A 22,511-nucleotide genomic window follows, 5' to 3' on the forward strand; every position below is an offset into this window, starting at 1 on the left:
CTATTGGGAAAACTAGTGGCCACCTTCGAAGCAGTGCCCTATGCCCAGATCCATTCTCGGGGGTTACAGAGAGCGATTCTCACGGCCTGGGACAAAAGGCTCCAGGCCTTGGATCTTCCCATTTCTCTTTCCTATGCGGTAAGGCAGAGTCTGTGCTGGTGGTTGGTCCCAAAAAATCTTCTGAAAGGAAGGTCGTTCTGTCCCCCCTCATGGAGGGTAGTAACCACAGATGCCAGCCTATCGGGCTGGGGTGCAGTCCTAGACGGGTTAACCCAACAGGGGAAGTGGTCAAGGGCAGAATCAGCCCTATCCATAAATGTCTTGGAGATCCGGGCGGCTCGGTTGGCTCTTTTGGGCTGGACGGAGATTTTGCAGGGCTCCCCAGTAAGGGTACAATCCGACAATGCCACTGCCGTGGCTTATATAAACCATCAGAGCGGCACCAGGAGTCGGGCAGCCCAAAGGGAGGTAGATCGGATTTTTTTCTTGGGCAGAGACCCATGTCCCCTGCATCTCAGCGATCTTTATCCCCGGGGTGGACAATTGGCAAGCGGATTTCCTCAGCCGCCAACAGATGTCCCCAGGGGAATGGTCCCTCCATCCCAAAGTGTTCCAGGACATCTGCCAGAGGTGGGGAACTCCGGAGGTAGATTTGATGGCGTCCAGGTTCAATGCAAAGGTACCAAAGTTTCTCTCGAACGAGGGATCCATTGGCCTACGGGACGGATGCCTTGGTATGCCCTTGGCATCAGTTTGCGCTAATCTATGCCTTCCCTCCGCTACGGATGCTACCCCGTCTTCTTCACAGAATTCAACAATTCTAGTGGCCCCTGCGTGGCCCTGGTACTCCTTGATAAAAAGGATGGCGGTAGAGGAGCCCTGGGTTCTTCCTCTACAACCGGACCTCCTCTCACAAGGACCGTTCTCCCATCCTGCCTTACAGGCCTTAAATTTAACGGCTTGGCGGCTGAATCCGATTCTCAGAAACAGAGGCCTTTCGGGTCAGGTCATTTCCACTCTTATAAACGCAAGAAAGCCAGTTTCCAGGTTAATATACTATAGGGTGTGGAAGGCCTATATTGCCTGGTGTGAGACCAATGGCATCCCCGCAAATATGCCATTGGTAGAATCCTGGAGTTTTTACAGTTGGGCGTGGAAAAAGGTTTGGCAGTTAGCACAATCAAGGGGCAAGTGTCTGCCTTGTCTGTTTTTTTCCAGAGACCTTTGGCTACCCATTCTCTAATGAAGTCTTTTTTACAGGGGGTTATTCGGGTTAATCCCCCGATTAAAGCTCCCCTGTATCCTTGGGACTTAAATTTGGTTCTGTCTGCCTTGCAAAGGCAGCCCTTTGAGCCCTTGTCTGAGATCCCTTTGGTCCTATTGACTAGGAAACTAGTGTTTCTGGTGGCCATGACATCGGCCAGAAGAGTGTCGGAGTTGGCAGCCTTGTCATGTAAGGCACCTTATTTGTTACTGCATAAGGACAGGGTCGTTTTACGGCCGCTTCCGTCCTTTCTGCCCAAGGTGGTGTCTAATTTTCACCTCAATCAAGATTTGATTCTTCCATCATTTTTTCCAAAACCTTCCTCTAAGGAAGAGAGATTACTACATTCCTTGGATGTGGTTAGAGCTGTAAAGATTTACTTGAAAGCTACAGCTCAGATTCGTAAGACTGACGTCTTATTCATTCTGCCAGAAGGGCCTAAGAGGGGCCAGGCAGCGTCTAAAGCCACTATTTCTAAGTGGATCAGGCAAATAATTATACAGGCCTATGGCCTGAAGGGGAAGACTCCACCCTTGTCAGTTAAGGCTCATTCCACTAGAGCTATGAGTGCCTCTTGGGCAGCGTATCACCAGGTCTCTATGGCTCAGGTCTGCAGGGCAGCGACCTGGTCATCTGTCCACACATTTGCAAAATTTTATCAAATGGACGTTAGGAGGAACGCTGATTCAGCTTTTGGGCAGGCGGTACTCCAGGCCGCAGTTTAATCTCCTCTTGTCTGGTGGCACCTCCTGTTTGTTTTTTTCTGGTTGTCTCCCTCCCCTCATGGAGCATTGCTTGAGGACATCCCATATGTAATGGCTATGCTGCTCTGTGTCCCGTGATGTACGATAAAGAAAAAGGGATTTTTATTAACAGCTTACCTGTAAAATCATTTTCTTGTAGTACATCACGGGACACAGAGCTCCCACCCCTCTTATGGGGAAATTTGGGATGCATATTGCTTGCTACAAAACTGAGGTACTCCCACTATGGGTGGGGGTTATATAGGGAGGGAACTTCCTGTCGGAGAGTGCCAGTGTCCATCACCTGAAGGTACACTATATAACCCATATGTAATGGCTATGCTGCTCTGTGTCCCGTGATGTACTACAAGAAAAGGATTTTACAGGCAAGCGGTTAATAAAAATCACTTTTTTTTATAGCACTTATCGCTGTATAAATGTGAATGGTCCCAAAATTGTGTCAAAAGTGTCCGATATGTCCACCGCAATATCGCAGGCCTGAAAAAACAAAACGCAGATTGCCGCCATTACTAGTAAAAAATTAAAAATAAATCATAAATCTATCCCCTATTTTGTAGGCGCTATAACTTTTGCGCAAACCAATTTTTTTTAAATGGGATATTATAACAAAAAGTAAAAAATTGTTTTTTTTCAAAAATTTGTCTTTCTGTTTATAGCGCAAAAAAAAATAAAATAAAAAAAATCGCAGAGATGATCAAATACCACCAAAAGAAAGCTCTATTTGTAGGGAAAAAATTATAAAAATATAATTTGGGTACAGTGTTGTATGACTGCGCAATTGTCAATCAAAATGAGTCAGCGCTGAAAGCTGGTCTGGACACGAAGGGGGTTTAAGTGCCCAGTAATGAAGTGGTTAACCAAGGGACTTTAGGATAGGAGGAGGTGGTATCCAGGCAGGTCCGATCATCCCTGGAGGGTACCCACGTCCATCCCAAACCGCGGAAAGTGGGGACTGTACTTACCGATCCATGGTGCAGGTGACCCTCCAAACAAAACTCCTTGCCACCAAAGTGGGGGCTGTTGGCCAAGGGACCGCTGCGACTTGGACCAAAGCCCATTTGTATGCGACTCTGCGAGACGTTTATCTCACGGGCCAGCCTCTGTCCATTGAGGCTATGTCGCGGCCGACCCAGCACGTAGCTGCGGTCTGCACTCACTGGCTGGACTGGGGAGACCACTGGATCTAGATATTCAGCCCGGCAGTCGATTGCAGATCTTCCAGGAGAAAATGCATGGAAGAAAGAAACAAAAAAGGTACAAATTTGCTAGGACCAAAAGATCCCAGCAAGGAGCTAGGTCCTGACTAAGGATGAGCTCTGGCGTGTTTGCATAGAACACCTGCAAAGCACGCCAGGAAATGTGCACGCCGCTGTGCTAATCACAGCCAGGGAGACATTGTCCCGATGCTCGGCTGCAGGGATCGTGAAATGTCTCCCTGGCTGTTATTAGCGCAGCTCCATGCACACTTCCTGGCGGGCTCTGCACGTGTTCTATGCGAACACGCCGGAGCTCATCCTTAGTCCTGACTAGACAAACAAAACTGAATACCTAGAGCAGGGAGGATGTTGTATACTGACTGAGGACAGCCCATGGGCATAGCCAGGTGTTTTGTTCTACATAGTCCTACTCTTGCAGAGGCGATATAACCCAATGGTCAAGATTAAAGAGGCGCTGTGTCTGAAAGAGAAAATGTTATGTATTCAGGAAATTAGATGGTCAATTTATGCTCTTCGAAAGCCCAAACGTGCTCCTTGGTTTTTGGGCCCCTAATGCATCTAGGCTAAAAAAAAAAAAAAAAAAAAAAGGCACCACGTGGCATCTCCATACACAGGAAACTCAAAGTCTCCATCATAATAATGTTCTAGCAGTGTGTAATAATCCTTAGGCACCACACTTATGCTCCAAGCCTCATGAGAATAAAAGATATTTTAAGATGTATAAAATGTAAGTCCACATTTAAATATAAACAGTCTTGTTTTATCCACGTTGCTGGCCCATTAGGGGTCCACGATTTGTTTGTCACAGTGGACATACTCAAAAGTTTTCAGGATCTGTAAACAAGAGGTAGACCATGGCCCTGGACAGCATCCTTTAGCCAACTACATCAAGATGAGCATCTAATGCAGGATCTAAAGCCCAAAGGCAAACATTCCAGGCCAGCGCCGCACAGTGGGGTCTGGGGGGGTACTGTCCCAGTAGATCATCAAGGAGTACATATCCATAATCTGCTAGATAGCCCATGGTAAAAAGCAGTCAGATCTTGATAGAAGTGTCAGAGGAAAAGATTTTATTAAACAGGAGACTCGCCGAGTGGTTATAAGAGTGTGCATTAGGGGTGAACTACCACCGTATTCAATCACTTGAAGGTAACCTGCATAAAAAACATATAAATATATGAATATGTGTCCTGTAGGATTACGTTATTTTGTTACTGCACTTTGTGCTGTGCATTGACAAGTTTTATGTGAAATTAAAATGAAAGGCTTCAAAAGCCACTGCAAGCAGGACTGGCAGTGTAGACCTTCAGTCTACACTCCACACGATCTTTAAAAAAAAAAAAAAAAAAAAAAATACACAGAAAGTAAACAAGTAATTTTTCCCCAAGTTTTATTGGAGCCTTCGATACAAAAGCACAACAAATGTCTGGCACGGCATTATATTTACAGAGCAAACTTACTTTGCACAGTATATAACCATAAAAATGTAATAAAAACCAAACTGAAGAAAACACCTTTAACATTGGTTGAAAAAAATAACCTATTCTTGTTTGCACAAACACATGGAATTGAGAACAAGAACAGCATTAGGCAAAGCTTGTCACACAGATTTTGATTTGGATAAGAACAAACGCTTTACCAACTGTGTAGTGTGGAGTCTACCTCAATCTATTAAAATTAGATCCAAATAAGTACATAGACACACACACTATACACAGATGGTAAACTTTGTTGATCTACATCAGGGATCCCCAAACTATGGCCCTCCAGCTGTTGTAGAACTACACATCCCATGAGGCATTGTAACACACTGACATTCACAGACATGACCAGGCATGATGGGAATTGTAGTTCCTGAAAAACTGGAGGGCCGTAGTTTGAAGACCCCTGATCTACATCAAAGTAAACAAAATCTGCCGTTATGTACGGTAGTCAATGTAGGAGTGAATTGTGATCATTCTAAAGGGGGAGTAGTCCTTTTCAAGCAAATTTTCAGCAAAAAGCCACAGTGAATTTAGAAAACCGATTTAAACCTAGACACATTTTGTCCCTGCTCCCATGATCTTCTATGGTGGGCTGCACCTCCATGTGTCCCATAACATGAATGGTTATTATGATACGCAGGTACAGGAGGCTGTGTGGTACTGAGCAGGTCGCACACCAAGATCTCAGTTTAGTGGGACAGGTAGAGAATTCAGCTTGTCAGAGATGCTGGTAAGGACATTGGAGTTAACTTACCCTTTAAAAGACATGCCGTTCTTAACATAGGTTTAAAAATTAAATGGCCAACGTATTGTTCTAGCGTAGCAAAACTAAAATGTTGTGAGAAAATGTGGCTGCTGCATCAGTCCCCCTCAGCCCACCCACCCCTAGCATGTACCTGCAATACAAGAAGAGTGGGGTAGTCTGTAATATGCTGTACATTCTCCTCTAGGAGGCAGCACTTACTGAACACACTATAGCGTATACCAACTGCGTTTCATGGGCAGAAAGGCTGAGCACATTGATGCCTCACTTCTAAGAACACTGCAAGCCAAGTGCAAAGCACCATTTCTTCTAGTGTATGTACTGTACTTCAAACTAGAATATCAAAGCATTAAACTGCCTTACCCCGACAGAAAACCTGTAATGTGACAAATATGGTGGCTGCCATAGTTGACTTTTTAAAATTGTGCACCTTTCAATGAAATCAATACTTTTCTAGGCACTGACTTGGAACAAGTATTCGGATCACGAAAGTAAATCTGGCCACGTACATGATGAATTTCGATGCGTGTGGGCTCCCCTGTCTGACATGAAAATTGTGTGGATGATCAATCTGTGAATGAGCAGCTTTAAAGTGGTTGTTATCCACCCGACCTTTTTTTACATATAGGTAAGCCTATAATAAGGCTCATCTATATGTACTGAAAAGATCTTCTAAACATGTGCCGTTTAGGAGATATTTTATGTACACTGCCCCAATGATGTCATCTGCACATGCGCAGTGAAGAAACGGTCCTCTGATGTTACTTCCCCATCGTGTGCCGTGACTAGGGACGCCGACATGCAAGTGCGGGAGTGACGCCACAGGCTTCCTTTGCAGGTTAGTGCCACATAATGGGCTATATTAGTATGCGATGCATACTGCTAGCCCATTATGCTTTTACTTTGCAGGGGAATAAAGAGCAAGTAAAACCTGTCAAGGTTTACTTTCTCTTTAAGAGGGGCATCACTCCTTAGGTACTGCATACTTGTGCCCGGTCAGCAACTAAAAACGTACAAAAAGTTGTACTTTCAGAAGTCATCAATGGCAGACTCCCATTTTTCCCCTCACAAGCAGTTTACTTTATCAGGTCCACAAATATATAGCAAAATCATATGAAGAAATACTGGCTGTATTGGTTAACAATGACACTGTGTGCTACTTTAAAAGCTAGAAATGATTTTAGAGTACAGCCTTATTTTTTGCATCGATAAATAGTATGGAAAAACTGGTTTATGATATACTAAACAGAGCTATATTGAAAAACTGAATGCACAAAGTGGCACTGCAAAGTAAAAACTTATATTCGAGACTGGCCATTTTTCCCATCGCCTTTTGGTCACTTGTACCCGAATAAAACAAAGCATTACTTTGTTTATGCCCCAAAATGCTTCCACTTTCTTTTCTTATCTGAGTAATGGAGGGGAAAACTGTTTATCGTGGGTTTTTATGAGGATTCAACCTGTCCAGTCCTGTGTGTAAGCCACCTTCCCCCAAATCAACATGATAAACGTATCATCTAGATTTCAGCATAGGGTAATGGTTTCCTGCTTCTGTGCTATCATTTAACTCTGAGAATCCAGCAGGTAATGTTGATGCAAAACGGCCACAAGTATCTCCATCTATCAAGAAGACCAACAGTGCTAAAGTCTAACACTACCTGGACTGTTATATTGCCCATAAAGAATACTGACATTTTTGCTGTCATTTGTTTGTATACCTTTTGCTCATAACATACCTTACCAGAAGCCACGTCCTTTTACTTTTAGAAATGTGAACTTTATTACCAGTTTTCAGTAGCATCTCTGATGAGAGGTTCAGCATTTCCTAACTCTGCTTTGCAAGTACCCCCAAAAAAGGATAATTTTTCCGTTTGTTTTCACGTTTTCAGTACACATTTTGCTTAAGGGTTAGAACCTGTATTTTTGTTTTATTGCTTTCTGTGACCCCATTGGGGAGATTTCCCCACGCTTGCAGACTCTGATAACAGGCCCATAAAGTGACTACTGTCACCAGAGGTAAATACTGAAAATGATACGCACTGCTTGTATTTAGGAAACATTGTTTGACATCAGCTGCTCTGAGATGGGGGTATGAAAGGCCATAAATATATTGACACATAAGCAAAACGCTGAGTTAGTGTATTGAACCATATAAATACACCTTAACTGTCTGCACATAATTACAGGAAGGAAGTTTAACCACAGAGGATATTAACGGACTAAATTGAACAGATGAGGAACTAGGACAGAAATCTAGCTAACACTGAATAACTCCTCGCCAAATAACATGTCTTGCCTCCATAACACAACTGTCACATTCCAAAATGCCAATATATAAAAGTATTTAAAACTCAGCAGTCAAATGGGTTTGTTGCAAGACTAGCAAACTGTTCCTTCAAAAAACCAAGTATTCTTCCCATATTAGTTGTCAGAGGCTGAATCGTCACTTATTTGCTTGTTGGGCTCTGCCGCTTTCGATCCAACCGTCGACCTGTAAAAAAAAAAAAAAAGTTAAAAGCTGAATATGAATTTGTGCATATTTGCTAGAATTTTGTAATTTCTACAAGTTTCAAAGTTAAAAATGTATAATTTTAAGAGACTAAGAAGCATGGTAAATTGGTACAATTGCCATTTATGTAAGTAATGTTAGGGGTGGATAGGATTAGGGGTAGCTAAGCCAAATTGGCTCCCTAGATCAGCCTCTCTCAACTCCAGCCCTCAAGGTGCCCCAACAGGCCATGTTTTCAGGCTTTTCATTATATTGCACAGGTGATTTCATCAGTTTCAATTACCACAGCCGTTACATTAGAGGGAAATCTTGAAAACGACCTGTTGGGGCACTTTGAGGGCTGGAGTTGAGAAACACTGCTCTAGATCATCCTTTCCACACAGATCATCAACACCACAGAAAAAGACCAGTCCCTCTGTTTAACTTGGGGCAACTGGTCATCTCACAACGTCTATATCTGCTGTGGATAGAATCCCAAGCACCCAAAATTTTCACTTGGTGAGATGGATGAGAGTTCTGCTGTGGCCAGGAGGTTTAATTCTGGATTTACCAAGTTAATATGAAAATCTAACCACTTAAGACCCGGACCTTTAGGCAGCTAAAGGACCCGGCCAGTTTTTGCGATTCGGCACTGCGTCGCTTTAACTGACTATTGCGCGGTCGTGTGATGTGGCTCCCAAACAAAATTGGCGTCATTTTTTCCCACAAATAGAGCTTTCGTTTGGTGGTATTTGATCACCTCTGCCATTTTAATTATTTGTGTTACAAACAAAAATAGAGCGACAATTTTGAAAAAAAACACAATATTTTTTACTTTTTGCTATAATAAATATCCCCCAAAAATATATATAAAATGTATTTTTTCCTCAGTTTAGGCCGATACGTATTCTTCTACCCGTTTTTGGTATAAAAAAAAAACGCAATAAGCGTTTATCGGTTGGTTTGCACAAAATTTATAGCGTTTACAAAATAGGGGATAGTTTTTTTGCATTTTTATTTTTTTTACTACTAATGGCGGCGATCAGCGTTTTTTTCGTGACTGCGACATTATGTGGACACTTCGGACAATTTTTGGGACCATTGTCATTTTCACAGCAAAAAATGCATTTAAAATGCATTGTTTACTGTGAAAATGACAATTGCAGTTTGGGAGTTAACCACAAGGGGGCGCTGATGGGGTTATGTGTGACCTCATGTCTGTTTCTAACTGTAGGGGGATGTGGCTGTAGGTGTGACGTCATCGATTGCGATTCCCTATATAAGGGAACACACGATCGATCACGACGCCACAGTGAACGGGGAAGCTGTGTTTACACACAGCTCTCCCCGTTCTTCAGCTCCGGGGACCGATCACGGGACTCCAGCGGCGATCGGGTCCGCGAGTCCTGCGGTCACGGAGCTTCCTAACCGGTCGCGCGCACGGCTTAAAGGGCAACGTACATATACGTTAATGTGCCCAGCTGTGCCATTCTGCCGACGTAAATCAGTGTGAAGGGGTCCTTAAGTGGTTAAATGGAAAAGGTGTCATACTTCTCAAGCAAAAAAAAAAAAAAGAAGCGAGACTAAGGAGATGAAGTGGAACTACATTTATAGTTATTGCCAATGGAGTCCCTAAAATATGTAAGTGGTTGGTGAGAAATTTGACTATCATAGGTGTACTGTCCTTGGGGTGAAGCCAAGCTAAGAAAGTATTACAGGGGATTCACTTTTTAAATAAATAGTTACCCACAATTTTGTTAGTGACCAAAGGGTCAGGTTACATGTAAATAAAGGTGCAATCCTACAAACGCTGCAATTTTTTTGTGTTTCTTGGGTAACTGAAGCCTGACCAATAAAAAAGCAATAGTTCTGACATCACAGCTCAATCACAATCATCAACTAAAAACCTATTCCGCTTTGAACAAATGTGTGACTAATCTAATATTGACAGAACATGCTGTGTGTTAATGCTTTGAATGTGTCAAAGTCTCAAGACACTACAATGCATATACATTCACATACATGCGTTGCAGTGTGCTTAGCACATATATAGCACAGCAACACAAAAGTATAGGTATGAATTCAGCCTAAACCTATTTAGCTGGTATATACCGTTTTGTTGTCTTGTCTTCTTTGCCATCATTTTCCTCACCACTGTCTCTATTCTGTTGTGCTTGGTCCTGTGCTTCCCGGCCACCATTAACCGCTTTAGTATCTGCAAACATATCGAAAACAATACAAATAGGATGATCACCATGTTTCTGCACCAAAATGCATACAATGCCTTGAAAAAGTATTCATACCCCTTGAAATTTTGCACATTTGTCATGTTACAACCAAAAACGTAAATTTTATTGGGATTTTAGGTGATAGATCAACACAAAATTGTTAAAAATTTTGAAAACTATTTACCATTTAGCCATTTTTAGGCTACATTCATATCCTGCATAAATAGATACATTTTTAATGTGTAAAAATTGTCACTTTCTTTTTCTCCATGGTAAACATTTATACGCATGTCAGATGCAGATTTTGTTACAGATCTGAATGCCAAGCAAGTTTACGCACCTGCATAAATGGCTCCATTGAAAACAATGCAGCTGTGTTCACATACAGTGGGTACGTAAAGTATTCAGACCCCCTTAAATTTTTCACTCCGTTATATTGCAGCCATTTGCTAAAATAATTTTCAAGTTCATTTTTTTTCCTCATTAATGTACACACAGCACCCTATTAGGGCTGCACATCTTCACCGGTCTCACGATTTAATTAGGATTATCAAGTCCACGATGCATCACGATTGCAGCGCAAGTGCACATGGCTCTCCCCCCAAAATACTAAAGGAGATGATCAGAGACTGCAGGCATAGTACAGGAGATGATCAGAGACTGCGGACATGCTACAGGAGATGATCAGAGACTGCGGACATGCTACAGGAGATGGTCTATATTTCTCCTCCAGTCCCAGCCCAGTCCCTGCCTGCAGTGACAATGACTTATCACAGGTGACACATCAGATTCCACTAAATGCCCGTACCCCCCCTGTGTCCACGGATCACAGCACCCCCTCCTCCTCTGTACTTACATGCTGTTCTGCGCACAGAGGATGATTGGAGGGAACAATGAGGAAAATACATTTGCCCAATTTTCTTATAGTGTGCACCCTTTTAATAATAAATGTGCCACAAGAAGTTACTGAGCCTGGGCTATCATATAATAGTGATATAATAGGAATAAATGTGTAAAGTATTGTGATAGGTGATCTCAGTGAATGGATCCTGTGCAGGCCAGAAAAAAGCTGGATGTAATGCCCCCCCCGTGGGTGTACACTAGGGTAACAGCAAATGGAGTGAAGTATAGTGATACCTAATGATATATAACAATAAGGCTTATACAAACAAGTGAAAAAAATAATAGGAGTGAAAAAAAAAATCCTCATTCCATAGGGAAAGAAAAATACATAGCAGATCTGGAGACAATTAAGCTGATATGTCCCACAACTCCAAAGTGATCTGATGTATAGACCAGGTGGGTAAAACAAGTGGTCAAAAGTTTGCTGGTGCAATCACAGATACATCTGCATACAAACGATGATGAAGTGATGTGACTCAGTGCCTATCCTACACAATCCAGGAAATAGGGTGACTGTGGTGCACATTACTTGTGTCATTGCAGGCGGTAAGGAGATGGGCGATCTGCCTACTCACCATCCCCCACTCCAGCTCGTCAGCATCAGCCGGGTGTTTGTATTAGCCGCGCTCATGTGACTGACTGCCCGGCCCGCCTCTCTCCATCATGCTCTCACGTCTCTCCTGACGTCAGCCCCTCCCGCCTTTCTACTGATCGTTACAGTCAGTGGGCGGGGCTGACGCCAGGAGAGACGTGAGAGAGGCGGGCCGGACAGTCAGTCACATGAGCGCAGCAAACACAAGGCACAAAGTAAAGTCTGAACGGAGCGCTCTCCCGGGAGGCGCGGGGCCAGACATCGATTGATACGGTCACATGCATCGGTGCCGCATCAGGGACACACGAATCGCGATGCAGCGATTAATTTTGACACCCCTACACCCTATATTGACAGAAAAACACAGAATTTACATTTTTGCAAATTTATTAAAAAAGAAAAAAAAATGAAATATCACATGGTCCTAAGTATTCAGACCCTTTGCTCAGTATTTAGTAGAAGCACCCTTTTGATCTAATACAGCCATCAGTCTTTTTGGGAAAGATGCAAGTTTTTCACACCTGGATTTGGGGATCGATCCTCTGCAATTTCTCCTTGCAGATCCTCTCCAGTTCTATCAGGTTGGATGATAAACATTGGTGGACAGACATTTTTAGGTCTCTCCAGAGATGCTCAATTGGGTTTAAGTCAGGGCTCTGGCTGGGCCATTCAAGAACAGTCACAGAGTTGTCGTGAAGCCACTCCTTCGTTATATTAGCTGTGTGCTTAGGGTCATTGTCTTGTCGGCCCAGTCTGAGGTCTTGAGCACTCTGGAGGTTTTCATCCAGGATATCCCTGTACTTGGCCACATTCATCTTTCCCTCGATTGCAACCAGTCGTCCTGTCCCTGCAGCTGAAAATGCCACCACCATGCTTCACTGTTGGGACTGTATTGGACAGGTGATGAGCAGTGCCTTCTTTTCTCCACACATACTGCTTAGAATTAATGCCAACAATTTCTACCTTGGTCTCATCCGACCAGAGAATCTTATTTATCACCATCTTGGAGTCCTTCATGCGGGCTTTCATGTGTCTTCCACTGAGGAGAGGCTTCTGTCGGGCCACTCTGCCATGAAGCCCCGACTGGTGGAGGGCTGCAGTGATGGTTGACTTTTCTACAACTTTCTCCCATCTCCCGACTGCATCTCTGGAGCTCAGCCACAGTGATCTTTGGGTTATTCCTATCTCTTTCACCAAGGCTCTTCTCCCCTGATAGCTCAGTTTGGCCGGACAGCCAGCTCTAAGAAGGGTTCTGGTCGTCCCAAACGTCTTCCATTTAAGGATTATGGAGGCCACTGTGCTCTTAGGAACCTTAAGTGCAGCATAATTTTTTCTGTAACCTTGGCCAGATCTGTGCCACAATTCTGTCTCTGAGCTCTTCAGGCAGTTCCTTTGACCTCATGATTGTCATTTGCTCTGACATGCACTGTGAGCTGTAAGGTCTTATATGGACAGGTGTGTGGCTTTCCTAATCAAGTCCAATCAGTATAACAAACACAGCTGGACTCAAATGAAGGCGTAGAACCATCTCAAGGATGATCAGAAGAAATGGACAGCACCTGAGATAAATATATGAGTGTCACAGAAAAGGGTCTGAATACTTAGGACCATGTGATATTTCAGTTTTTCTTTTTCAATAAATCTGCCAAAATTTCAACAATTCTGTTTTTTTCTGTCAATATAGGGTGCTGTGTGTACATTGAGAAAAAAAATGATTTTAGCAAATGGCTGCAATATAACAAAGTGAAAAATTTAAGGGGTCTGAAAACTTTCCGTACCCACTGTACATTAATAAAAATGGTTGTATATGATTTTGTTAAATACATGGCTGTTAAAACACTAATCTACACACTGCAGAGCCTGGGTTTGACAATTTAAATATATTGCCTGCTTCAGACTGCTGCATATGGAAACCATTATTGCCAAACTCACCTGAGCTTGGTTCTTTCTCTGGCTTCTTGTGAGGCGCTCTCTTTCCTACATCCTTTGATTTATTGGCTTCCTCCTGCTGTCTCTGTTCTGCTAAAGACTTATTAAGAACCTGAGTTATTACAGAGTCTCCTTCTCCAACAAGGAACATGTTCTTGAACTTGTTGTAAAGCATAGAGGCCTTCTCCATTACAACTTGACTGGCTTTGAACCGACGAATCTATCAAGAAATAAGAAATGTAAAAATAATAAATTTAATATGTTCTGGATTATTTCCTTACTCAACCACTTCTAAAAGAAAAATGTATGAGGGGCATTTATCAAAACTGGAACAGAATCTGGAGCACATGGCAATCAGCTTCTATTTTCAGTTTGTGAAAAATAAGCTAGAAGTCAATTGGTTGTCATGCACAGCTGCTCCAGATTATGGGCTATCCCAGTTTTGATAACGTCCCCTTATACCAAATTACTGCAGTGTAGTAAGGTAGAACTTTAGTCAAAAATTAAGTCCCACTGGATCACTTCAGGCTGGCCCATTTTGCAGATATAGCCATGTAAAACAATAAAAATAACTGCCTATATGGTTTAAAATCCAGTAATACTCTGCACATACTCCAAAAACCCGAGCCATTAGAGCAGGGGTCGGGAACCTTATTCCACTTAAGGGCGGATTCAATGTATGTGAATGCATGGAAGGCCACATTTCACCTACCAATAAATGAAGATAATAATGATCGCATTCATTCCTCCATTCAGTAATAACACTACAGTTTTACCTCACTTTAAAGTGCTTTACTGATACAAAGCCAGTTCACCCTGAAGGAGCATGTGGTTGGGGATTCAGATTTTATTGCCCTCTCCCCCATCCTGGCACCCAAGGGTGGCGGATGCCAGAGCCAGCGTGGTCTTGAGATGGGGGCCCCCGCCCCTAGGGGAGATGGGGGTCCCCAATAGTGTCTCCCCTCCCTCATTGCAGTGGAAAGTACGTTCCTTGGTAAAGAACCTTCATTTTCATCAAGTTATGGGTACAATTCCAATGTAATGTGATTAAATAAGGCTTCTTACATTTTTACATGCTTCCACCTTCATATTCTTATGTTAAATATATATTTATAAAAAAAATTAGATTAGCACTGAACAGATTAGTAACCACCATCTCTCTGTTTAACATAAAACAAAATATCAACCTCCCGCATAGTTCTCAATATTCATCTCCTAGACTTGTAATGTGAAAAGAAGCAGAACAGAGGAGTTTTGAATTACCTGCAAATTACATATCTTAATGTACAGTACTGGACACAGGCAACTTATGCCCACACTATAGGTTTGTACCTTCAGGCGATTGGACACTGGCAAGCTTTTAAGGACACCTCTTCCCTTTAACCATATCCTACCCTGCGAGTCCTCAGTTTTGTAGCCAGCAATGCAGAGTAACAAGAAAAAATTAAGGAGGGTGGTTTGTGTCCTGTACTTCAAGATATAGAATTTAAAGTTAAGACTCCTCTGATCTTAAAACAGAACTAAAAAAGGCAAGGGAGGGTCATAACCCCCTCATTTTTTCCACGTGTCCTATTGTGGATATTTTCCTTCACTTGCAGTCCCAAGGGGATTTTTTTTCCCCTGCTGTAGCAAACTGGAGCATGCTCTGCTGTGTTTTGTTTTTTGTTGCCTTCCTCTGGATCAACTGTGGATATAGAATTGGGTATATGGGATTGTACGATTTTTTTTTTTTATGGTTGAACTAGATGGTCTTATTTTAACCCAACTATGCAACTATGTAAAGCAAAAAATCCCTCCAAAGTCATGGAATATCTGTCCCTACTGAAATATTTCACCTCTATTCCTGTGCTGGGAACAACCCAAAATTTGGGATGATCTTTTACTTTAGAATTTATTGATAAAAAGGTATAGAAGATAAAACAAAAAGAGGGTTAAACTTTATAACAGGGACACAGACAGCAATAAAAGCCTGATACGTGTTCCAATCCCTCTCTGCAAAAAAAAAAGTTTTGCCTTTCATACTTTTATAGTACAGCACAGCACAGAACACAGCCAACTATCCACACCATGAAACGTACCCAAGAGCAGAGCAGGAAAGTATGAAATGTTTTAATATCACTTTAAAGTGGTTGTAAACCCAACCACACAACTTGCACCTACAGGTAAGACTAGATTAAGGCTTATCTGTAGGTGCTAGAAATATCTCCTTAACATACACGGTTAAGGAGATATTTGCTGAAAACATGCTCGCCGTAGACAACGGCGCAGGCGCACTGAGCGTTCCGCCATCAATGATAATGCCAGAAACTTGCGCATGCGCGGGGATCATGTCGCCATCGCTGCTCTGGCCAGTCAGTGGCGATACAAGGAAGACGCTCCAAAGAGACAACATAAGTGCAACATAATGAGCTAGTATGCTATGCATACTAGCTCCATATGCCTTTTTCTTGCAGAGTTTTTTTTTTCCTGGGTTTACTTCCTCTTTAATCCACTGTGCACAGGTGGATTTTGAGGTAGGGTGCCGCAGAAAGAAGCAGAGAATCTGTTTAACAGAAGCAGTAGCTTCTAAGTATACTCTAATGGCTCCAACTACATCCAGGCCATGTAGAGCCTTCCTTTGGATGCTTGGGAGCAGGGTACAAAGATGGCAAAACATCCTCAATGAAATGGAACGCAAACAGAAAACACCAGGCAAACATGCCAACCACTCAAAACAAAATGCTCAGGGGGAAACAAGGAAAAGTAAAGCTGTGTCCAGCAAGAGAAATCGGTCTTGCTCAGATAGGTCACTTGCCTGAAATAGCGATAGAATCAGACCAGCGTTAAAGTGCTTTGCAGGTCATCAGCAGAGCAAATGTTTGCCCAAGTATAGTTAAGCGTGAACTCCTGCGCTGTCTAAAAAGTGAGGGAGGGGGGCGGGTGGGGGAGGGGAAGAAACGAACTAAAAACTAAAAATACTGCTGCAAATATAAAGGTCTACCTCGATAGACTAAAGTGAAGTAAATGTGTCAAATAAAATACTTGCGCTGTAAAATATGAGAGACAGATAATGAAATAGGGTGCTATACTACAAAGTAACTAGTGAAGATAATATTATCTAACATATAAAATAACAATAAATCACAAAACGACGGTCCTCAATAAAGTCCGGCACTCTGAAAAAAGTCCAGATCTGGCACAATTCTGCCGTGTATGGGTGTGTTTCATCAAAAATCAATCCAATCTCCAACAGTGCAAGTGTTGTATAAATAATAATACACAAAATACACACACTTTTAAGGAAAAACGCACGGAAGGTAGTTCTAGAGAAAGTACATATAAGACCCTTGAATCCGGAGTGTGAGTGGGATAGAGTAGTTGAGCCAACACCAAGATTACATGTATACACCTCTGGTGGACCCAGCTGCTCACCTCAAGTTGATCGCAATATGTCCAGATCAACCTGGTCTGGATGTTTATGGTCCACAAATAGAGAGATCTCCGTCCAATGTGTCATATGAGAAAACAAAGTAAAAAGACAACAAAAAGCTGATGGTGAAATAACGTCACAAAGGGGGCTGTTAATTGGGGTCTTGACGAGTGGGAGTGCACTCACATATAGGTGAGAGATCTCAGGCTCGTATCCACGAGCACCGAACTCGTAGGTCCCTCTATATTTCCTCTATTTTTTCCCCGCTAGGTCTTGGAAATCGTGGGCTAACTGTTTGGTCTCCCCGAGGGTTCAGCGTGTGTGGAGATGTCTCAGCTGGTATGGGCTAATGGTGACTCCTATTCCTCTTTCAGTGCCTTAGATGGAGCGCTCACATGGCATGATGGTGGGGAAGAGGTGAAAAGAAATATCCATAGTGTAACCCAGTCAGCGGTACAAACAGTTTTATTAAAAACAGATTAAAAACTCACATAAAAAGCTCAGGAACTCAGCAACAATCCTACGAGTGGCGAACTCGTATGCCTGTTCGTCGGATGCTGGGGTGTGTCCTGCCTGCCAATCCCGACGCGTATCGTCACGGTCACGTGACTTCATCAGGGGATGATGTAGGGGACACATAGACAGACATTTATAGTCTGTATTAATGAGCGCCCGGCGGCCATTTTGTTGAAGCTCATGAGTAATGACAACGCTGCTGGTAATCTACTTGCGCCGTGCTAGATATTGCAAGTGGCGCGTGTAAAATAAAACAAAGAACGGAGGTTCAGAGTATAAAACACATATGGATGGCGTCTTATCTGAGCAGACCAACCGTAAATATCAGGATGGGAGATCCAATTTGAGAGACCTAATGCCAAGAGGGGAGAAGCATATTGGAACGTGGAAAAGACAGAGGGAGGAGGGGAGAGGGGAGAGCCATAAGACCATGTTTTAATGTAGGAATATGCGGTGTGGAACCATAGTGATAGATGTCCGATAGATACATATCTGGACAATAAAAGATCAGAGTATCTATATGACCCAAAAAGCTCCTAGTAGCATAAAAGGGTGTTAGAACTGATCGGGAAGGAGATGATGGGGTAGGACGGGAAGGATGAGGAGGGGAAGGGGCGGGGAGGGGCTGTCATGGAGATATAAATATCTCCAGAAAAGAACTAAATTAATAAAAGTCTATAGGTGCCAGATGCCTAACTAAGGTAGGGAGTGACCATAGGAATAATGACTATAAAAGACCAGGGCAGGGAAGTGTCACACATGTGGGGACTGACGGCCTGATCCCTAGGATCCTAGCCTCATTTATGATAATGGGTGTTTGACCATGCAACACAGATATTCATATAGGTTGATACGCAAGAATGGGTAATGCACATATACTAAGACCCAGTCAGGCGTATACTACACCTCTCTTCCTCAAATTAGGAGAGTGGTGAATTAACATATGGTGCGTGGTATCAATATGGGTGATTGGTACTCACAAAGGAGAGGGGCGTGATACCAGGGGGAGGGAAGTGGGAGAGGCTGTAGAGCAGGGAAGAGAAAACAGAAGAAGAGATTAATAGGGGAAGGGATCTTCAACCTCACTGACACACCACTCACAACTGAAGAAACAGCAGTACTGGACAAAGGCTTGAAGTATGCACCAGTGAGGAATTTGGATAAATTCCAAACTTACATCGGCATACAAAAATATGCTCGTAAACTAAATATAAAGAAGTACATGTTCGAGAAACCCTTTGTGACCCAGACGTGTGATAACCAACAGGTGGTGCATAGTCATTTGAGGAATAGGTCTACCTTTAACCCCAAACTAAAAGATGGGAAACATATTGAGGTCTTCAAACAAATGGTAACTGAAGAAATTAAGAATTTGAGTTTTAAAAAAGTGGAAGAACCTATCTCCATAAAAACTGGCATTAGTAGACTTACGAAAAGAAAGGATCTCGTAATAAGACCTTCGGATAAGGGAGGAGGGATCGTCATCCAAACAACTGAACAATATCACACTGGGATGATGAAACTACTAGAAGACTCCGATACATACAGTGTACTATCCAAAAATCCCATTTTCAAATGGAAAAAGGAGTTAGAACAGGTAGTCCAACTAGGCACTAGGAAGAATATTCTAGACAAAAGGGAGGCTAAATATCTTGTCCCAGAAGCCTGTAGGACCCCTATTATTTACGCACTGCCCAAAATACATAAGGACCTAGTAACTCCACCTTTTCGTCCGATAGTGAACGGGATCGAATCTATTACTGCCAGACTTGGCCAATACATTGATCGATATTTGCAACCAGCCGTGCAGAAAACTTGTGCGTACTTGAAAGATACGAAAGAAATGCTGAGACTCCTGGATGGTATAGATGCCGACGGATCACTCCTGATGGCGACGGCGGACGTATCCTCCTTATACACGATCATCCCCCACCATCTGGCTTGTGATGCTACAAAGTGGGGTCTTCGTAAATACACCAAGCTCCCATGCCTCCAAAGGAAATATTTGATTAAGTGTCTGGACTTCTGTCTGAAACACAGCCACTTTTGGTACGGGAATCAATATTATTCACAACGAACTGGGGTTGCTATGGGGGCTAAGTTTGCACCCAGCGTAGCAGGACTCTTTATGTCCAAATGGGAGGAAGAGGCCGTCTTTTCCGACTCTCCATCAGATCTTCTATTGTACAAGAGGTACATAGACGATATTTTTGTTTTATGGAAAGGTGACCGTCAGTCGCTCATATCGTTTTTTGAGAAACTAAACGATAACTATGTCAATATTGTTTTGACTTGGCAAATTGAAGAAAAGATGATACCATTCTTAGATTTGGAAATCAGCCGGTCGAACAATGTGTTCAGCACGAAAACGTTTTTTAAAAACGTTGACCGCAATAGCTACCTCCCCATCACCAGCTGCCACCACAAGAACTGGCTCTTTAACATACCCAAAGGGCAGCTGGTACGGCTACGGCGGAATTGCACGATCACTGAAGAATTTCAGATTCAAGCCAACAAAATAGGCGATAGGTTTATAGAGAAGGGATATGAAGGAACCTTTATCCAAGACAAAATAAGAGAAGTATCTGAGCTACAAAGAAGCCAACTTCTTGAAACCCGCAGACCTGTCAGCAAGAAAGATCAGGTCCCTATCATTTTAGAATTCAACGTACAACACAGAAAAATAGAGAAGATTATTCTACGCCACTGGCACATTCTAAAGTCAGACCCAGGTCTAAAGGAGATACTACCTGATAAACCAAGGTTTATGTACACACGAGCGCCTACTTTGCGCGACCAATTGGTCAAGAATGTGATTAACCCCCCCAAAAAAGCTTTCTCCTTTACGGGAAAAGGGTTCTACCCCTGTAAGAGATGCTATTCATGCACCCACACTCATAAACCTAATCTGAAAGTAACCAAGTTTCAGTCCAATAGCAATGGGACTCAATATGAGGTCAAAGAATTTATTGGGTGCAATACTGAAGGTGCAGTCTACTGTCTGGAGTGCAGTTGCGGCCTCCAGTACATTGGGCGCACCAAAAGGCTCTTGAGAATTCGCATTAAGGAGCACGTCAAAAACATTGAAAGCGGGTTCCCAAAACACAGTGTATCCCGCCACTTTGCTGAAGTACATCAAAACGACCCCACACATTTAAGGTTCTGGGGGATAGTGCCTTACTCTAGGCCTTGGCGTGGCGGCCACAAAGTTAGAACACTGAGCCAAATTGAGTCTAAGTACATATTCTCCATGGACACTTTTGCACCTAAGGGTTTAAACATAGATTTTGACCTCAATTGTTTTATTAGTGATTTTTGATTTTATTGTGCAAATGCTCCCTCTTACTGTACATATTTATAATCCAGATGGCATCTGGCTGTACGTTGAATGCTGTGGGACATCATGCCTCCTGTGGTTCGGGCTAGCCTACTCCCACTTTTTGAATATAGGTTTTGTCTGTTACCCGACTTCGTCCCTCCATAGTTTCCATTTTAAATTATTCTAAAAGTTTCTCTTTTTTATATATACAGTGTCTTAACTTAGCCACTATTACTACAAGATTAGTGAGCGTTGCCTCATTCCTGATATGTATGGCAATTTGCAACTTACCCACTGGCACATAAGCCCTCTTCCTCACATGCCCTTCATCCCTGCCCCTCCCACTTCCCTCCCCCTGGTATCACGCCCCTCTCCTTTGTGAGTACCAATCACCCATATTGATACCACGCACCATATGTTAATTCACCACTCTCCTAATATAGATATATATATAGATACTCTGATACTCTGATCTTTTATTGTCCAGATATGTATCTATCGGACATCTATCACTATGGTTCCACACCGCATATTCCTACATTAAAACATGGTCTTATGGCCCCCCCCCTCTCCCCTCCTCCCTCTGTCTTTTCCACGTTCCAATATGCTTCTCCCCTCTTGGCATTAGGTCTCTCAAATTGGATCTCCCATCCTGATATTTACGGTTGGTCTGCTCAGATAAGACGCCATCCATATGTGTTTTATACTCTGAACCTCCGTTCTTTGTTTTATTTTACACGCGCCACTTGCAATATCTAGCACGGCGCAAGTAGATTACCAGCAGCGTTGTCATTACTCATGAGCTTCAACAAAATGGCCGCCGGGCGCTCATTAATACAGACTATAAATGTCTGTCTATGTGTCCCCTACATCATCCCCTGATGAAGTCACGTGACCGTGACGATACGCGTCGGGATTGGCAGGCAGGACACACCCCAGCATCCGACGAACAGGCATACGAGTTCGCCACTCGTAGGATTGTTGCTGAGTTCCTGAGCTTTTTATGTGAGTTTTTAATCTGTTTTTAATAAAACTGTTTGTACCGCTGACTGGGTTACACTATGGATATTTCTTTTCACCTCTTCCCCACCATCATGCCATGTGAGCGCTCCATCTAAGGCACTGAAAGAGGAATAGGAGTCACCATTAGCCCATACCAGCTGAGACATCTCCACACACGCTGAACCCTCGGGGAGACCAAACAGTTAGCCCACGATTTCCAAGACCTAGCGGGGAAAAAATAGAGGAAATATAGAGGGACCTACGAGTTCGGTGCTCGTGGATACGAGCCTGAGATCTCTCACCTATATGTGAGTGCACTCCCACTCGTCAAGACCCCAATTAACAGCCCCCTTTGTGACGTTATTTCACCATCAGCTTTTTGTTGTCTTTTTACTTTGTTTTCTCATATGACACATTGGACGGAGATCTCTCTATTTGTGGACCATAAACATCCAGACCAGGTTGATCTGGACATATTGCGATCAACTTGAGGTGAGCAGCTGGGTCCACCAGAGGTGTATACATGTAATCTTGGTGTTGGCTCAACTACTCTATCCCACTCACACTCCGGATTCAAGGGTCTTATATGTACTTTCTCTAGAACTACCTTCCGTGCGTTTTTCCTTAAAAGTG

General features: G+C 43.0%; 1 protein-coding gene across 1 annotated transcript in view; it reads right to left on the minus strand.

The window, feature by feature from the left end:
• Positions 1–5,794: 5,794 nt before the first annotated feature.
• The window catches only part of PSIP1 (PC4 and SFRS1 interacting protein 1), a 109,252-nt gene continuing 92,535 nt past the window's right edge, over positions 5,795–22,511 (minus strand). The window contains 3 exon segments of the mRNA XM_040358544.1: positions 5,795–7,983; positions 10,093–10,195; positions 13,636–13,852. Coding sequence (XP_040214478.1) covers positions 7,914–7,983; positions 10,093–10,195; positions 13,636–13,852 — 390 coding nt within the window. The 3' untranslated portion in view covers positions 5,795–7,913.

The sequence above is a fragment of the Rana temporaria genome, chromosome 1 (genome assembly GCF_905171775.1).
Source record: "Rana temporaria chromosome 1, aRanTem1.1, whole genome shotgun sequence".
Taxonomy (NCBI): domain Eukaryota; kingdom Metazoa; phylum Chordata; class Amphibia; order Anura; family Ranidae; genus Rana; species Rana temporaria.